An 18,578-nucleotide genomic window follows, 5' to 3' on the forward strand; every position below is an offset into this window, starting at 1 on the left:
ACGTGTTGTCTTCTTCGATTTGATCCTCACAGCTACCCTCTGGGGCAGACAGTAGTCCCCCCTCTTACAGATGAGGAAGCGGGCGTCAGGGTTTAATGGCTCTCCCAAGGTAAAACGCCACCCCCGTCGCTTTCCCCTCCCCGTGGCCTTCACTGCCTGCACTTCTGGGTGGCGCCTGGCCAGGCCACTTCCCATAGCGCGGGGCTGTTTTGGAGCATGTCCCGTTTGCCAGAGCCAGATGAGCCTGTCCCCCTCCCCGGGGCCCTCTGGGGCACGCGCTTTGTGCTTGGCATCCTGTGGGTGCCTGTTAACTGTCTGTGGAAGCCGGCTCATGCCCCCGTCAGCCTGAGGGCAGCAGCTTAGCTGGGCATCGATGTGGGCCACTCTGACAGCAGACCCCTGGGCAGCTGGCAGCCCGCTGGGGAGCTGTGGCTCCCTTTGGCTTCTCCTCCCACCTCATCTGAGCTGACGGCTCCACCAAGCTGGTCTCGGAGCACGTCGAGCCCTGCCCCTGACTCACCCGTGATGCCCGGGGCCCTCTGCCCCTGCAGGCTGCGGGAGAGACCCTCACACCTGGGCTGCGTGAGTGTCAGAGCTGCTTGTGATGGAGGCCCTGTGTGCTGCCACCGGCTCTGCTTCAGGCCTGGCCACACAGCACTCTGCTGCATCAGGCTCCTAGCCTAGAACAGCCAGTGGTGGCTGCCCATGCCTCTGGACAGTCCAGATGTGCCAACCCCACAGTTCCTGGAGTCCCTTGTCCTCAAACCTGCTGTGGCTGCTTCACGTCCCCTGGTCGGGCTGCCCCTGTCTAGCCCAGAATGCTCCTGCCGCCCCCCTCATCCTGCACCAACCACTGTGTCTGTTCTTGAAGCCCAGCTCGGGGTCCCCTTCTGGCGCTCTCTGTTGGTCTTTAAAAGCAGGGAGACCCCCATTGTGCAGCCCCTGGTGCTGGGCCTGGGCTGAGGTGGGCCTCAGGTGTTGGGTGGGTGGTGTGTGGCTCCTCATGCCACCCAGGGTGGTAGTGAGCGAGCCCACCTGGACGGCGGGGCCCTCAGGACCCAGGGAGAGAGGTGAGGCCCTCAGGTCTGGCAAGGGCAGGCTTCAGAGTCCTAGCCTCACCACTGCCAGCTGTGTGACCATGGCCAGCAGCTGGCCACTCTGAGCCTCGGTGTCCTCGGTAGGGAGTTCGCAGCGAGACTGCGTGAGGTCTGCGCTCCAGAAGTGTGTGCCTCGAGACACGTGCCCACGCCAGGGCCTTACCTTGGGTGCTCACTGGTCGCTTTGCTCTCACAGAAAAAGGGCGTGAAGCGGAAAGCAGACACAACCACGCCCACCACGGCGGCTATCACCGCCAGCCGCAGTGAGTCGCCCCCGCCGCTGGCAGATCCCAAGCAGGCCAAGGTGGTGGCCCGGCGCGAGAGTGGGGGTCGCCCCATCAAGCCACCCAAGAAGGACCTGGAGGATGGCGAGGTGCCTCAGCACGCGGGCAAGAAGGGCAAGCTGTCCGAGCACCTGCGGCACTGCGACAGCATCCTCAGAGAGATGCTGTCCAAGAAGCACGCGGCCTACGCCTGGCCCTTCTACAAGCCAGTGGACGCTGAGGCGCTGGAGCTGCATGACTACCACGACATCATCAAGCACCCCATGGACCTCAGCACCGTCAAGGTGGGCGGGGTGCCCCGCCAGCTGTCCCACGCCTGTGGCTGCCTGTCCCTCGGGCAGGGAGGCCTTCACGATGGCCCACCTTGTGGCAGGCACGACTTAGAGCTGCCGGTGCGGCCCTCGAGCCCCAGGTCTAGGTCCTTAGCAGGGACCAGAGCTGGGTGGCCACCGCTGGAGGTGAACCCAAGCTCCCGTCCCCAGACAGGGTCTCTCCAGACCCTGCCTTTTGCTGGGCTTGTGTGTCTTCTGCCAGGTGGAGCCAGGCGGGTCTCAGCCGAGTGGGCCTCAGTGGGCCATGACGTAGAGAGAGGGTGCAGCCTGGGCTGGGCAGAGGTCCCCACAGTGCTCTGCCCTCCTGGGCAGGGCAGCTCTGGCAGGCGTGGCCCACCTCTGGGCCCTGGAACGATTCCTATGTGCGGGTAGTGGTCCTGTCCGTTGTTGGCATTTCGTCTGCGGAGGCTGATTTAGCCCTCAGCCTCCGTTCGCAGTAATGACAGCCCAGGGCAGGTCCGGTGAGGACATCCTGCCCGGTGGGCAGTGGATGTCTGGAAGGCCTGTGCTCACTTGGATAAAGTGCCCTGGGTGTGACACTAAGGGCAGAGCCTCAGCCCAGAGGTGTCAGGAGCCTCCGCTCGCTGTGGCTGGGCCCCTGTGTCTGCACAGGCTGCAGTGGCAGCTTCCGGAGTGAGGCTGGGGGTCTGGCGTGTGGGCTGCATCAAGACCTGACCTGCCGTGCTGGTTCAGAGGGGCTGGTTTGCTCTTCTCCAGAGTAAAGTCATTTTGCAAGCTTGGTCCACTTTGAAGTCACAGCATGCTTTGGGCCTCCCGGGCCCCTCACGCTGGGCAGAGCAGGGTTGCCTAGATGCACTGTCCACAGCTGAGCCCGGCTTCACCACCACTGCCGTGTCCTTCACGAGCAGGTTGTAATAGAAAAGAGCACAAGGCAGCCACAGCTCTTAACATCACCTGACAGTAACAGGCCATGCCCCACACCACAGGGGCGTGTCCCCGACCACAGGGGTTGTACCCGGTTGGCCCCGGGTTCCGAAAGTAGAGCTCTGGGCATAGAGCTCTGGGCGTGTCTCATCCTGGCACTGTTGAAATTGGACGTCAGGTTTTTCCCCTGATATCAGAAGGTTTTCTGGTTTCCCATGTCCCCAGACAGTCCTCTGCAGAGGGTGCGTGACCCAGAGGCACGGGGTGGCTCCTGGAGGAGGCTGCTCTGACCCCTGGGAGTTGGTGCCCAGCCATTCCATCTCACTGGTACCTGGACTGACAGCCTCCTGGGCCACCCCTTGTCTGCTCTCCCCTCAAGGCCCTGAGTCCTGGCCTCCACAATCAGTTTGTCCTCCATGGTGACCTTGAGATGTCCCCTTGTGGGTGGTCCCATTCCTGTCTTCCCCTGCCCAGCTGCCCCTCCCCAGCTTTGTGCCTCCAGCCTCACCCACCGGGGCCCTCCAGGCCTAGGCCACAGGGGCTCTGTGGCTCCCTGCTGGCCCCAGGCTCCCTGGAGGGGGCATGAGCTGCCTTTGGGCTCTGAGATGCTGCTTCTGTAAGCCACAACCTGGGTGACAGTGACCAAATCCCCGTGAAAAAGATGCGATGTTTTGTTCTGTAGCTGAGCAGGCTTCTTGTGGTCGGCAGGGTGGAACCTCACAGGAGAGCCTTCTGTGTGGGGTGCTGACTGCTACATGGAATCAGGAACTCCGGACAAGGGAGGGTTGGGTGGTGGTGAGGACCACGACTCCTGGCAGAGTGCCTCTTCCAGCCAGGGACTCTGTCTCCACATTCCACTTGCCCTTCTAAGCCATCAAGTCCCTTCCCCTCCCTCCCTGTGGGCGCCCACACCTGAAGTTCCAGAGAGCTGGGGTGTCCTGGCTGGTGCTGCGTTGGGCTTGTGTGACCCTGAGTCCATCCTCCAGGGTCTGCTTGGGAGTGCGTGCTCGCCAGACCCTGCTCACTCATGCCTACTGCTTGTGTGTTGCAGAGGAAGATGGACAGCCGCGAGTACCCAGACGCACAGGGCTTCGCCGCCGACGTCCGGTTAATGTTCTCAAATTGTTATAAGTACAACCCTCCAGACCATGAGGTGGTGGCCATGGCCAGGAAGCTCCAGGTAACCCGAGGCTGGGCATAGGAGCAGTTAGAGCTGACTTGGCACTGGGGGCACCCGGACCCCAGATACAGGATGGGCACCCAGGAGGGACACAAGTGTCTCAGAGATACCGAGCTAGGAAGTCTTGGGGGAGCATCATTCAAAACCCATTTTCCATGGGTGCTGGCTTGAGGCTGGCTTGAGGCAGGCTTGGAGCCTGGTGTTCAGATGCTGTGGTAGACAGGCTAGCCTCCACCTCCAGGAGCCGCGGGCTGCTGGGGACATGGCCAGCGAGCAAGCAGTGCCTTCATGGCTGCAGGATCTTGTGCCCACCTGCAGGCCTCGCAGGGTGTTGCTGCCGGAGGGCCTGTCCCTCCAGGGCTGACTGGGGTGCAGCTGTCCTGCTCCTGAGGCTCAATCGTCAGGCCAGGGCCACCTTACTGTACCTCCCCTGGCGGCAGCCACAGCACTGGAGCGAGCATGGGAGCTGCAGACCGCCTGCGGGGGGGGGNGGGGGGGGGGGGGGGGGGGGGGGGGGGGGGGGGGGGGGGGGGGGGCTCAGCCTCTGCCAGGAGCATGTGCCTGGGCCTCGCCCTGAGGCCTGTGCCTGGGCCGGACCTGCCCTGTTTACCTCTCAGGCTCCGCTGCAGGTTGTTTGCCTTTTTAAAGAACAGTCCCAGTTGTGTGCACATATGGACCTGTGACAGTGAATCCCATTGTACACGATCATAATGCAGCAGTAAAAAGTATGGAAAAAAATAAAGAAGAGTTTCAAGTTTATATGATCAACAGCCCTTTTGGTGGGGAAAACAAATCATGGCTGATATTTGTACAGAACGTCCTGAGAGCCGTTCTGACTCCCTGGCTTAGGCCCATCCTGGCGCCCCGTGGGGGAGCTCCAGGTGGCGTCCTGGGTTATGCTGCCAGCAAGCTGTCTGAGCCCTCTGTGCGGTGGCCCGGTGAGGCCCTTCCCCACAGGGCTGTGCCTGCTGGAGCACAGGGCAGAGCCACCCCAGAGGTCCCTGTAGACCCCAGAACTGTGCCGAGACCCTGCTCACTCTTTTGGACCCCGAGGCTCTGCCAGACACTGCTCCTTACCAGGGACGCTTCTGGGCTACAGCCAGCTGTGCTTGTGCTCAGCAGAGGCTGCAGCTCTGCCGCTGTCTCCCGAATCGGGCTGTCAGCAGCCCAGCCCCGGAGGCTGAGGGTCTTCCCAGCTGCACCTGCTTAGTGTTTGCTGGAGGGGGCTGTTCAGTCAGGCCATGGGTTGGAGCCCAGCACCTTTAACAAGCTGCCCGCCTGGAATGGCCTCCGAGGCTGGTGGTCTCCCCAGCCAGGGCTCTGAGGGCAGCCTACTCTGGGGACGGCTCCCCCGAAGAGAAGGTCTGGGAGGCAGAATTCAGAATGGGCTGCTGAGGAAGCTAGACCCAGCCTGGTGGGGCCATCTTGTGTGAGCCAGCCTGGGGCAGTGTGCACTCGGCAGGGGGCTCTCACTTCACTGTGGGACACCAATCTGGGTGGCGCCCTTCACCACAAGGGGCTTGCAAGGGCCTAGGTCCTCTTGTAGGAGCTACTGAGGAGCTTTCCAAAGCTTCCCCCACCTTTTTTTCTTCTGCAGTGCTGGGCCTAGCATGTGCTCTACCACACGCCACGGCCTGCCCTCAAAGCCAAGTTTGAAAGGACAAGGTTCTTGCTCTTGAGTCAGTTTTTGGAGCTAATCGTTAGGAGACAAGGCCCTGCACTGACACCAGGGGAAGGTGACAGGGGCAGGAGGCCCCAGATCCCTGTGACTAGAGGGCCTCAGGCAGGGTTCAAGGAAGGCACTCTCCCTGGTCCACAGTGGGTTAGCTTGGCGGTTCTGGGACCTGACCACAGAGCCTTGCAGATTTATTTAACCAGGAGAGCTGTATGCCCCACTCTGGAAGGCTGGCTCCGGCTCTGCTCCCAGGCCTACATTCAGAAACCACCTGGGAAGGAGGGCGGTGAGCTGGGAGCTAATGCAGCACTCCAGGCAAGCAGACCCTGACCCTCATCCCAAGCCACCAGGCAGCTGTGTGGGTACGGGGGGGCCTCCAGAATGGTGGCCATGGCGAGGGACTGCCTCTGGGTGCCAGATACTCAAGGTGGCCCCTGCTCTTTCCCAGGACGTGTTTGAGATGAGGTTTGCCAAGATGCCAGATGAGCCGGTGGAGGCACCAGCACTGCCCACACCCACGGCCCCTGTGGTCAGCAAGGGCACCGAGAGCAGCCGCAGCAGCGAGGAGAGCTCTTCCGACTCGGGCAGTTCTGACTCGGAGGAGGAGCGAGCCACGAGGCTGGCAGAGCTGCAGGAGCAGGTGAGACCGCCCTGCGCCCACTGTGGGCTCAGGCCTGTCTGCCCAGGGTCTGCTGCAGTCATAGCTTCCCCTCCCACCCACTGGGCATCCATCAGGGCAGCCCAGTGGTCCTTCAGTGGGCTTTGCTGGAAGACTTGGTTGGGGGGCCAGGCGCCTTCCACGTGTGCGCAGCTAGAGCCTGACCACAAGAGCATGTGGCATTGCATGGGCACATGTGCCCTGGACATTCTCGGAGACGTGATGGGCCTTGGGGTGGGGTCTCTGGCTCTGAGCAGAAAGGTTGCTGCCCCTGAGTGTCTGGCCAGCTGTGCCCTCCTTCCCCTCCCAGCCCTGCCTCCCCTGCCCTGCCCAGCCAGCCCTGTGGGCGTCGTGTCAGAGGGAACACTGGCTGTGAGCACAGGGCTGCTCCCCAGAACTGGGCTGGACATTTGATTTGGCATGAAGAGAGGCCATGGGATAGGCCATCTGCTCACCTGCAGGGCGTGGACCTGGTGCCCCTCTTCCCTGGCTTAGAGGAGGCTGCTGACATGAGGGTGCAGCTCACAGCTCTGCGGGCTGCAGGGTGGCTACAGGGAATGTAAGCTGGCCTCCAGGTGCTGCCCCTCCTGCATGTCTCCTGCATGAGTGGTCTTGCTCAGGCACTTTTGCCTCCAGCATCATTCTCACCTGAAGGCAGTAATAGTCTCTGGGTGTGCTGGCACACACCAGTGATCCCAGCCACTCGGGAGCCCGAGGCAGGAGGACGGCAAGTCCCAGGCCAGCCTGGGCAACTCAGACCCTACCTTAAAATAAAGAATAGCAAGGTGGGCTTGGGTGTCGCCCAGTGGCAGAGCACCCTGGGGTTCGATCCCTAGTACCACACTCACCCACACAAAATGAAAACAGGTAGCAGTAACACCAGCTGCTGTTGCTGAGGACTCTTACATCCCGCCTGCTCTGGGCAATGGTGCCCCGTGCCCTGTAGGTGAAGAAATGGCCTCAGAGTGGTGGTGACAGCCAGCAGCCTCCTGGAGCCAGGAAGAGGGTCCGAACAGCTTCCTGCCCTGCCTGGCTGTCCCCGGTGCCCAGCCAGCCTGTGCCCAGGGCCTGCAGAGAGCCCTACTCAGCCGCCCACTCTCTTCCAGCTGAAGGCCGTGCATGAGCAGCTGGCCGCCCTGTCTCAGGCCCCCGTGAACAAACCAAAGAAGAAAAAGGAGAAGAAGGAGAAGGAGAAAAAGAAGAAGGACAAGGACAGGGAGAAGGAGAAGCACAAGGCCAAGCCCGAGGAGGAGAAGAAGGCCAAGGGCATCCCGCCGGCCAAGCAGGCTCCGCAGAAGAAGGCCCCCGCCAAGAAGGCCAGCAGCACCACGGCCGGCAGGTGGGCCCTGTGGCCCAGGGGGGGGGGGGGCAGGGGGCAGGGGCTTGGGCTCTGCTGCCTGGGAATGCATGCAGGGTTCCCGGACACGGCGTACAGCCAGACCTGCCAGAGGGCCCTGAGCTCTGGGCTGCGTCCACCTCCACCTGTCAAGAACCTGGGGCCTTTTCCTGATCTGGGCTAGGGGTCTTTTCTGGGGGTCTTGTGTTCTCGGATTCTGGCCCACCCGGTAGGGCAGGGGTCAGTGTGATGGGTGGTGCCTCAGCACCCAGCCTTCTGATGAGCTCTTGCCGTGGCCGCCCTGAGGAGCTGCAGGATGCTTGCCCTGTGGCGGGAGTGGGGGGTGGGCAACCCCTGCTGGGCAGCACCTGGAGGCCAGCAGGTGTGTTCCTTTGGGAGTGAGGGCAGAATTGTCCTGCTGAGGAAGCTGAGAAGGGGGTTGGGCCGAGAGCAAGGACTGAAGTGGCCAGACCCTGGCACCTCACTGGAGCTGGTTGTGGGTGAGGGCAGCAGCTGGTGTAGCAGTTGCCAGCTGTTGGGAGTCCGAGCGGCAGGCCTTGGTGTGGATGCAGGGCTGTGGATCCCGGGGTCAGGCTTTGGTGGCTGGGGGGAGATGGAGCTGGTGAGTGGGAGAGTCTGGGGGGTGCTTTCCTATCTCCAACTTCCCCTCCTGCCGCAGTCTGGCTGGGCACAAATCACTGAGCCGCCACAAAGCACTTGTGTGTTCAAACAGGAGACTTTATTGCCTGAACTCCAACAGCACTCCACGCACACTCCCTGGAAACTCCCCGAATGCCACCCACACGGCCCCTCTCCCTTACACCACACCAACCGGAACTCCCTCCACCGGAACTTCACCAACCAACACGAACTCCCCAGGAAATCCCCGCAAGAATTCCAAAGTAGCGGGCTCCAGAGTCGGTCAGCAGGGGTCTATGTACAGTTGAATCAATCCAGCAGCATCTTAATGGCTCGCCTCTTAACCATTACTTCTGGCAAAATGCCAGGGGCCATTCCGACTGGCTGTGGCTCTCAACACCCTCCCTCCCTCCCTCCTTCCCTTCCTGTCTTCAGGAGGGGGTTGCAGATTCTGGCTTTCTTTGTGCTTTCTGGGTTTGGTACCAGTATTATGCCAGCTGCAAAAATGGTGACATATAAAAGCCAGGCGTGGTGCTGCGCACCTGGAATCCCAGCACCTCCAGAGGCTGAGACGGGAGGATCCCAAGTTCAAGGCCAGCCTTAGCAACTGAGTAAGGCCCTGTCTCAAAATTAAAAAAAAAATAAAAATAAAAACGGTTGTGGGGGCTGGGGATGTGGCTCAAGTGGTAGCGCGCTCGCCTGGCATGCGTGCGGCCCAGGTTCGATCCTCAGCACCACATACAAACAAAGATGTTGTGTCCGCCGAAAACTAAAAAAATAAATATTAAAAATTAAAAAAAAAAAAAAAAAAACGGTTGGGGATGTGGCTCAGTGGTTAAGTGCCTGTGGGTTAAATCCCCAGTACCCAAGGAAAAAAGTGGACTGTAACACTCAGAGTGGTCAGGGACTACGAAAACGAGAGCACCCCCTCTTCTCTTTTCTGGGGTAGATTTGTAGGATTGGTATAAATTCTTAAATGTTTGGTAGAATTCACCAGCAAAACCATCTGGACCTAAAGGTTTTGATTGTTGGATAGTCTGAGCACAAATTCAAGTGTTTTCATGATCTGGGATATGAATCGTGTGAGCTCACTAGGCCCTTGTGTGTCTTCCCATGTTCCCTTTGGGACGTGTCTGCACGCAGGCTGTGTGTCATGTTCCCCTGGCACCTGCAGACCAGGCGTGATGCGCCTCTCCATCCCTGTGTTGGGAGTCTGCATGGACACTGTGGGTGTCACTGCTCGCGTCGAGGTTCCTTCAGCTGTTCTCCTGCCCTCACCTCCAGCCTTTGCTCTTGCTCTGCCTTTTAGACTTGGTCCACTCTCCTTGCAGGCTCTTAGGACACGGTCACAGAGTGCTCCCCTGGGCCTTGCTGATGGGCGCTCCTGGCAGTCTGACCTCGCATGAGCGCCGTCCGCTTGGCTGCAGGCTACAGAAGGACTCTGGTTGCATCATTCGGTCAAAGACGCCATCTTTGACCACTGGGTCATTTGGAGTTGGGTTGTCTAAGTTCTGAACGTTTGGGGATTTTTCCTGCTGTGATTGGGTTCTTGTTTAAGTCCATTAGGTCCCAGGACCTGCTCTGTGACTCCGACACTTTTTGAGTTTGCTAGGGTTAATTTCACATGGCGTGTCTCTGAGGGCAGATGTCCTCCTAGGGTGGGTGGTCTCCAAGCTCCAGGCGGGCACAGTGTGCCCATCTGGGTGGCTGGCGGCTGGCTCCCATGTCACTCCTGGCCTGGGGGAACTGTGCAAGTCTGATGTCGTGTGGGGCCTGCCTCCCTTGTCGCCCAGCTTGGCTTCACGTCTTGAGGCCTGGCTCCTGGACACCCCTCGGTCAGCAGACTCCTGGTCACGACCCTTTCCCTGAGGCTCTCCCTCATTCTGAAGCCCACTTCTGAGGCAGGTGTGGCCATGGGTTTCCTCGGAGCCTGCTCCTGTGGCACTCGGTACAGGCCTGCTCTTGTCCTTCTCCCTGCTGCAGGCTGTGCCTGGGCCATGCGTGGTCCTGCAGTTGGTGGCAGGTCTGGATGCCCCCAACCCTCTTGTCCCCCTCCCTGCCTTCTTTTGGATGGTTTGGCCGTGGACACCTGCTTTGGGTGTTGGTTGAGAGTGCTGTGGGGTGCTGAGGGGAGCGGGCTGTAGGCCAGGCCAGCTGTCTTGACCCTGACCATGACCGAGACCCTGAAGCAGGGTCTGCCCAGCAGCTCTGCCCCCAGGGGTCATCCAGCCTGTGGTGGCTGGGAACTGGAGGCCATGCTCTCCGTCTTGTGCCTTAGACAGCTGAAGAAGGGCAGCAAGCAGGCGTCTGCGTCCTACGACTCCGAAGAGGAGGAGGAGGGTCTGCCCATGAGCTACGATGAGAAGCGCCAGCTCAGCCTGGACATCAACCGGCTGCCGGGGGAGAAGCTGGGCCGCGTGGTGCACATCATCCAGTCGCGGGAGCCCTCCCTCAGGGACTCCAACCCCGACGAGATCGAGATCGACTTCGAGACTCTGAAACCCACCACCTTAAGGGAACTGGAGAGATATGTCAAGTCTTGCTTACAGAAGAAGCAGAGAAAGCCCTTCTGTAAGTCACCTGGAGGGTCACAGCCCCTTCCCTCCTCCCTCCTCTGTCCTCACGGCCCCCCACGCTGTGCCCTGAGAGCATCTGGCAGGGGCTGAGCCTCTGCAGCCCTCTTGCCCTGCTCTGAGGCCTCAGCCTTGCCTAGGGAAGGCAGAATCCCAGGTGGCCCGCCACCACTCACTCAGCGTCTGGCTGGGGTCATCACACACCTTCCCGAGGCTCTCTTTGAGGCTGTGTAGCAGCTGCAGGGGCGGACTTCCCTCCTTGGCCTGGGGCCCAGTGTCCACAGGGTGGACTCCAGCCCTCCCCCCAGACATTCCTAGAAAGTCAGTGATTTCACTGGGTCTGCAGGTGCTGGAGTCAGGTTGGGGACAGACCCTAGTGGTCCCACAGTAGGCTGTGCAGGGTGGCAGCTCACGTGACCTGCGTGCAGTTGCATAGGCAGCCTCCTTCCCTTGGATGGCCTGTCCGTGTGGCCTGTGTGGCCACAGCACATTAGACCAGGTAAGTCACCTGTCCACTTGGAGGCAGTGACACGTCAGGTATGGAGCCCAGACTTCAGAACACAATAGCCTTGCAGCACAGGCAGGGGATAGGCAGTGTCGCCATGAGGGAGGGCTGCCTGGGGCTCCGCCTCAGGACTGCCCTGTCCTTCCCACAAGCGGGTGGCACGCCTCTTCTGTGCACCCAGTAGTGGGTGGAAAGGGCCCATTCCCCTTCAGAATCCTCGAAAAAAGCCTTAAAAACAAGGCTTTGCACATGGCGAGGGCTCAGGGTGTGGTTCCATGTCATCTGGTCCTTTCTGTGGCTCGGGGTCTGGGCGCAGCTTTGTGCAGGGGATGCACTGGCCTGGGGTCGGGCAGTGGTGCACAGCAGGTGAGGGCTGGCTGCGGCTGTCAGTGGTTGGCTGTCAGTGCTCATCTGTCCCTGCACAGCAACAAGCGGGAAGAAGCAGGCGGCCAAGTCGAAGGAGGAGCTGGCCCAGGAGAAGAAGAAGGAGCTGGAGAAGCGGCTGCAGGACGTCAGTGGGCAGCTAAACAGCAAGAAGCCCACCAAGAAAGGTACCCACGGGGTGGCCCCGTGCCCTCTGTCTGGAGGGCAGTGGTCACCAGGGGTGCGAGCGTGCAGTTGGGTTCGCCAGTGAGCTCTGCTCTGAGATGGGGCACTCAGCCCCTGAAGCCTCAGCTTGTCCTTGTGGCTTGTGTGGCCCCAGCCCAGGCCCCGGGGGGTTTCACGTGTGAGGTGTACGTACAAGCCCCACGTTCCCAGAGGCAGAGGCAGATGGCCCTGCTGGCAGGGAGAGCCTGGAGTCTGTTGGGCAGCCTCCCAGCCTCTCTGTAGCAAGCTTCCTGACCGCCACAGCTAGGCACCCGCTCTCCACGGGGTGTTACACGGGGAGAGCAGGGGGCTGTCCCAGCCGGGCCTTCTGCTTGGTGCACACCCAAGACTTGTGGCTAGGCGAGCCAGTATTTGAGTCCTTGCCTCCCTTTTCTGGGGCCTTGAAGAAAGAGCAACTGTCTTTTTCCCTGAACACCCCAGGAGCAGGCCGCTGAGACACACCTGGGGGATGGTATGGGCTGGGGGCTGATCGCAGGAGCCCAGTCCCTGGCTAGTCTGGCCTGCTTGGACACCCATCGAGAGCCACAGCCTTGCAGAGGCCTCCCTGCCTCGTGTTGGGACGGCCAGCGCTCCTGCCAGCACTGTGGAAGGCAGCAAGGGTGCTCCAGGAGGGCCTGCACCGCTGTCCCTCAGCTGGTGGCTGCGCCCTGACGGGAGGCTTCTCGAGGCGCCCTCCCCAGCTCCCCTTAGCAGACTGCATTTGTCCGTTGTCTGGAGGAGCGTGCTGAAGTGGTCTCACTGCCCTCGTGAATTCATCTCAACGGGTGTTTACTGACCGCTAGGCCAAGAAGGGGGTGAACTGTGACACAACGTGGTGTGCAGTGCCTGTCCCCAGCTCCCCGCCCTGTGTCTCCTACAGAGAAATCCGGCTCCGCGCCCTCTGGGGGACCATCGCGGCTCAGCAGCAGCAGCTCCTCGGAGTCGGGCAGCAGCAGCTCCAGCGGGTCCAGCTCCGACAGCAGCGACTCCGAGTGACGGGACTGGAAGCAGCAGGCGGAGGATGCCCACAGCGAGCCCTGCGGTGCCCGTGGTTAATACACTGCTTTGTTCCATGGTGTGCAGGTCTTCTTTTATTCAGTGTTACGGTATCTTCCAGTTCTGCTCCAGTAGGTCAGAGGTCCTCCCTGTGCGTGCATCGGACTCCAGAAGGTGTGGCCCCGCTAGTCTTTTCTTCGTAACTCGGTTCAGTTGCTTGGAGACGACAGCCTCAGATGCTAACCTGACAGCGACCCCTGGACCCCTGCGAGGCAGGATCTGAAGGACCTTGTAGAGTCCCTGTTCCCAGCCCAACCTGGGCTGTCCTCGGAGGGAGACTGACGTGGGTACTGTATTGAAAGCTTTGCCAGAGTGTGGTATCTTTGCCATTTGGGCTGCAGCCCTCGTGCCACTGCGGTCACCCCTGCCGGGGCCAAGGACAGGTGTGCCTGCCAGTGAGGCCCCACTGGGCCTAGTGAGGCGCTGTGCAGCTCCACAGCCGAGTGTGCCGTGGGGCGGGTGTGCGGGCGGGCGTCTGGTCTCCGGCCACAGCGGCAGCAGCAGCAGGAGCTTCCGGGACCGAACACAGCTACTGCATGTGCGGCGTCCGGGTTTCCAACACTGAAACTTTTACCTCAACTTAAAAAAAAAAAAAAAAAAATTAAAAAAAAGAGAGACTTTTTTGTAAGGTTCAGCGGTTTTCTATAAAAGTCCAGCCCGTGTGTCCCCATCTGGTCAGTGCTGCCCTGGCTGCTGCCGCACACTCTGGAACCACTTCCCTAGTTTATGTATATATAAATACTTTATTTATTAACATCATTGGTCATTTTTTTAAAAAAAAAGAAAAAAGAAAAGAAAAACAAAACCGTGAAAGAAGTGCATTAGGAGAAGTCGCAGAGACGCTGGCCTCCGGGCCCCGGCCTCCGGGCCCCGGCCTCCCCGCCTGCCGGGCTGGTGCTCATCCGTCTGTGTGCTCCTCCTGAGTCCGGTGGCTTTTTTGGTTCTTCTCGTGGGTTACTTTGTTTCTGCTTTTGTTTTTGTAACATTGGAGACTTACTAAGGGGGACACCTCTCAGCTACAGCACACTTAGGTATTTACGTTGGTTCAGTTCTCTCATATTCACTTACGGTCTCTTTAAGACTTAAAATCAACTTAGGGAACCCCAGTTCTATAACATAAGCTTTGTAATCTGAGAGAAAAGAAATGTATAGTAAATCAAAGGCTCGATTTTTAACTTTCTATTGTAAAAAGTAATAATATACAGAGTTTAACGGAAGGTTCTGTTTGGTTCTGTTTTTTTGGAGGCTGCCGTCTGGCCCAGCTGAGCTCTGCCCAGCCGAGCTCTGCGCACCGTGGCTTTGGCCGGCCTGCCCCCTGCTCACCCAAGCCTCCAGGGGCCTGGCCGGTCTGCCCAGGCATGGAGGCCACCCTGGGGTCCACACAGTGCTGCCTGCTGGAGAAATGCCTGCCCTAGGTGTCCTCACAGACCCCCAGATGAGGGCCCCAGGGGCTGTGGGGTCCATGCCTCGGCGGCTTGGTCTGGTGGTCCGTGGTCCCCACAGGCACGCCTGGGTGAATATAGGACTGGTCGTGGGCATCCCTGGGCAGGTGACGTTTCAGTCCCTGGCCCTCCGCGGGTGTGGGAGTGCCTGGTGGGCTGCCGGCAATTCTGCCACTTGGCTTGTTAAACTTTTAAGTCAGTTTTGTTTATAGTAAAAATATAAATGGATTTTAAAGTTCCATTTTTAAAAGTTACCCTTGTTTTTCAAAGGTATTTTCTAAATAGATCTTTAATAGAATATTTAAACTGTGATTTTAAGGAATTAACACGAGATCGACAGGTCTTCGCACAGGATCTGAGTGGTGACGTTCCAGGAGTGCACTCTTGGGCGAGGCACAGGCCCCAGCCAGGGTCCCTGGGGGAGCTGCAGGTAGTGAGGTGTCGCCCGTGGGAGCTGGCCCGGGAGAAGCAGCTGGAGTTGGTGCAGTGGCCCGCTGTCCACCATGCTTGACGCAACCGCCACCCGCCCTTCTCGCAGGTCCCTGGCTTGGCGGCTCCCAGGCTGTGGCCACACTGAGCGCACAGCTCTTGGTGCTGTAACTTCAGGCCTTCTGTCCAGACTCAACACTGTTTCTCTTCAGTTTTGGAGGGTCAGCGACTCCCTTGAGACCCTTGGTGTGAGCTGTGGGCGCCTGGTGCCCCACTCACCTATGTGGGGAGGACTGCAGTGGCTCCACTAGATTGTCCCTTGCGGAGAGCCGTAGGGCATCTCTCGGCAGGCTTCCTTGGGAAGGGTGCAGGAAGGGCAGGAGGAGCCTTGGAGGCCAGGCCAGGCCTGGGTGGCCCCGGGCCCAGGCCCTCCTGCTGGCCTGCCCCCCCCCCACAGGCTTGCTCACAGACCGAGATGCGTTTTCTTGTTCCTTTGGTTTTGTTCTTTTCAGCGTCCCGCCTTTTACTGTCACTGGGAAAAGCAATGCCGCCTCAAGGCTGTCACACCCACTGTGTACCGCTGTTCCCTGATGACACTAACACTTACAGGACATTTTCCTTTTTATATCTAAAATGTTACTTTTCTGTATGATGTGCATGCAAGTTTACCGTAACTTTTCTTAACTTTTTAGTGCCGTTTCTAGTATATTCCTGTAAATGTCAGTTACTGAAAAAGAGTCCGGTGTAAGTAGTTTAGCTTGTTTATTGCAATGCTGGCCTCAACACCACAGAATAAAAATGGTAGAGAGTACTCTGATGTTTCTGGTAATCATGGACCCTTCTCCTGGGGCATTTGTTTTGTTTTCATAATAAAAAGAAGAAGAAAAAGGCCAACTGTGTGCTGTCCTGTGCTTTCTGCGGCGGCTCCCCGACTCGGGCCGCATGGTGAAGCTCTTGGCAGAGCACCCAGAGCATCCCACAGCTCCCGCCCTCCCCCTGGCCTCCCTGAGAGCTCCGCCCTCCTTCCTAGTACCTGCTTCTGGGACAGGCTGCTGTGTGTGAGGGGGAGAACCAGGCTCCCGTCTCCTGCGCCCCTGCCCCCACCCCAGGCTGCCTTCAGAGATGCGGGCACTCCCCCTGCTGGGCCTCCCCTAGCACTTGCCCCTCGGGCCTCAGCTACACTGAGGCCATTGCCTGTGGTGCAGGCATCCAGCCCTCTTTCTGGGTCCAGCGGGCCAGGCATGATCGGAGTGCACCAAGAACAGGTCTGGACAAGGTCCCAACACTGCTCAAGATGGCCATGGAGAGTGGTCCCAGATCTTCCTGGAGAGGAGGTACTCAAGTGACTGGCCCCAGCACAGGCCAGGGAGAATGTCCACCCCCAGCTGAGTCAGGCCGATTGTCACTCCTACTGACACTGATCTTCACATTCAGACCAGCCTTCTCCAGCGTAGCACTGGCCTGTCCACCTCAGGCAGATGCCACCTTCCTGCAGCCTAAGCAGCTTAGCACCAGCTGTCCCATGTATGGGTGGAGGCCTGTTTGTCACCTGCATCCGCTGACCCCTCCAGAGACTGGCCCAGTGAGTCTTATCCTCCCTGTGCTGATGTATCCTCAGACCCCAACCCATTTAAGTGTTGTCCCATACTGACCTGACCTTGACCTGTCCTTAGGTTAGTCATAGATGCAGTGAGCAGGTGGCATTCAGGTACTGCAGATAAGTGTGGGCTTGTTTTCTTCCCAAGCAGGGATTACACAAGAACCGAAAACCCATTGACAGAAACTACCTAGTAGTCTTGGCACAGTTCCCAAGTGCCAGGTCCCCTTGATAGGTGAGCCTTTGCTAAGTCTTCCTCTAGCAGATGGATAGTCCACCAGCCCTGAGCATCCCCTGTGGGACTGTGGCACTTCAGGAAGTCTCACCTTAAGCCTTCTGGTTTGAGGCAGCCAGCAGACCAGGGGCCAAGCAGAAAGGCCCAGGCTGCAGCTGACCTGTGGTGTTGGCCAGCGCACCAGCACGGCTGCAGGGGGCCAGCACAGTGAGCACGCTGTGCTCAGGACAGGCTGCGTGCAATGGGGACGAGCTGGGCGCTACCGCTGGCCACCTGCCAGGTGTCACAGGCAGAAACAGGCCCTGTCTGAACAGCTGAGTGGAGGGAATGCATGGGCAGAGGACGCCCTCCAAGTATGAGCGTGGAGACGTGCACCCCACTGCGACAGCGATGCTCTCTGGGGCACTAGGGCTTTAGCAGTCCTCAGGTAGCACCAAGAAACCAAAAGCCAAGTAAGATCAAGAACACATTAAAAAATGAGGGAAGGAGAATCCTAAAGGATGTTTATTTAGATGAGAGAATCCACAGACAAAGCACACCTGACATCTGCACCGCCATGGGAATGGTCATGACAGCAGGGGGCAAGTTCTTTCAAAATGACTTGAGGAAACTGCCCACAGAGGTGGACACTGTTGCCCGTGTGCAGAGATGACAAGTCAAACGTCGGGCAGCTGCAGCTCAGAGTACAAAGACCAAAATACTCCATCCAGGGAGGAACCTGCCTTTCTCAACCATGGGACTATGTTTGAAAGCACTATAGGCAACTCCTGTGGAGCTTAAAATTTGGGAGTTTCCTTAAGGGGTTCAGGATGTACTTGCCTGTGAGCCAATCTCTGGGCCAGTGAGGATTGTGCTGGACTATGGCTACTAAGGTGCCACCTCTGCTGGGCTGGCCACTGGCCACTACATGCACGCTGATGGATCTCACCTGTTCTTCACCAGGCAGAAGTTACTACTCAAATAACCTGTAAGACCTTGAGGGCTGAGGACACAGCTCCATGGCAGAGCACTTGCTTATCACAGGAGGCCTGGTTCCATCCCAGCAAAGCAAACCAGCAAACGAAAACCTTGAAGGGGGGTTGCAAGGTGGGAGCCACTCGTGTTGGTCTTGTCTGGAAACAGAAACACAGCGACCAGCAGTGCCCAGGCCCTCTATTCCCTGCAGCACCTGGTGCAGCGGCATGTCATAATGTTGGGCTACAAAGGTCCCCAGCAATCTCTGGGTACCAGTTGCACTGATCTGTGCTAAAGGGCTTGGAGCTGGGCTTCTTGGGTTCTTACACAGGAGCTCAATCTTCGTGGTCTTTAAGATCTCCAACAAGAAATGAACAGGACCATGGAACAGATTAGTCTCCTTTTCCTCAAGGCTTGGCACTTGAGTGCAGCTTTCCACACTGGAATTACATAATTATGCAAAACTTGGATTGCCCAGTGTCTCGGGAGACCTCAAGCTTGTTTCTATCTCTGACTAAGATGGCCTCGTTTCCATACTGTGAGTACCACATGCTTCGGCTCCTGCTCAGGTATGTCCCAGGTGGCACAAATTCCAACTTCTGCTGCTGCTGTTGCCAGACGAGCAAGGAAGTGTCCCTGTACCTTAGGCGGGCGTAGCCTTCCGACAGGGCCTTCTCTGCCAGCGGGACTCGGCCGCTCATCCCAGCGCGGGCTCCTGCACGGGCTGCCCTCGCGTGCGGAGGGCTGCGGGCTGCTCCACTCTGGACTAACGAACAACTCTCGCAGCAGCCAGGTTTGAGGATGCCTTGTCCAACACACTGGGGGAGGTTAGGGGTTCGGACTGTTTGCAGGACACATCCTTAGCAGGGCGGCGTGACGAGGAAAGGAGATGTGCCTCTGGGAGTTGGTGAGCCACCTGCAGCGCCATTCGGGACGGCCCACGGGTCACGGCTGCCGGGCACGGTGGTGTGCCCACACGGACAGGGCTAGGCACCACTCTGGGGCCTGTCGAGCGTCGTGCCTCCGCGCCGCGGCCTGGACAGCTGTGCGGGAGACAACTCCAGGCCCGGGCACAAGCGCGCGATGCAGCCAGACCCGCGGGGAGGGGCGGCG

General features: G+C 59.1%; 2 protein-coding genes across 3 annotated transcripts in view; one reads left to right on the forward strand and one right to left on the reverse strand.

Moving 5' to 3' along the window:
• Positions 1-15,570, forward strand: part of Brd3 (bromodomain containing 3) — a 31,654-nt gene extending 16,084 nt beyond the window's left edge. For both annotated transcript variants that reach the window (XM_015505769.2, XM_048813370.1), the window contains exons 6-12: positions 1,294-1,665; positions 3,650-3,778; positions 5,902-6,093; positions 7,218-7,450; positions 10,365-10,657; positions 11,590-11,715; positions 12,633-15,570. In XM_015505769.2, coding sequence (XP_015361255.1) covers positions 1,294-1,665; positions 3,650-3,778; positions 5,902-6,093; positions 7,218-7,450; positions 10,365-10,657; positions 11,590-11,715; positions 12,633-12,748 — 1,461 coding nt within the window. In that variant the 3' untranslated portion in view covers positions 12,749-15,570. The remainder of the gene's footprint in view (positions 1-1,293; positions 1,666-3,649; positions 3,779-5,901; positions 6,094-7,217; positions 7,451-10,364; positions 10,658-11,589; positions 11,716-12,632) is intronic.
• A 1,418-nt stretch (positions 15,571-16,988) lies between these two features.
• On the reverse strand, positions 16,989-18,572 carry Brd3os (BRD3 opposite strand). Its single transcript, XM_048813371.1, has one exon. The coding sequence runs from the start codon at positions 18,164-18,166 to the stop codon at positions 17,912-17,914; it is 255 nt and encodes an 84-aa protein (XP_048669328.1). The 5' UTR covers positions 18,167-18,572; the 3' UTR covers positions 16,989-17,911.
• Between the last annotated feature and the right edge of the window lie 6 nt (positions 18,573-18,578).

The sequence above is a fragment of the Marmota marmota genome, unplaced genomic scaffold (assembly GCF_001458135.2).
Source record: "Marmota marmota marmota unplaced genomic scaffold, marMar, whole genome shotgun sequence".
Taxonomy (NCBI): Eukaryota; Metazoa; Chordata; class Mammalia; order Rodentia; family Sciuridae; genus Marmota; species Marmota marmota.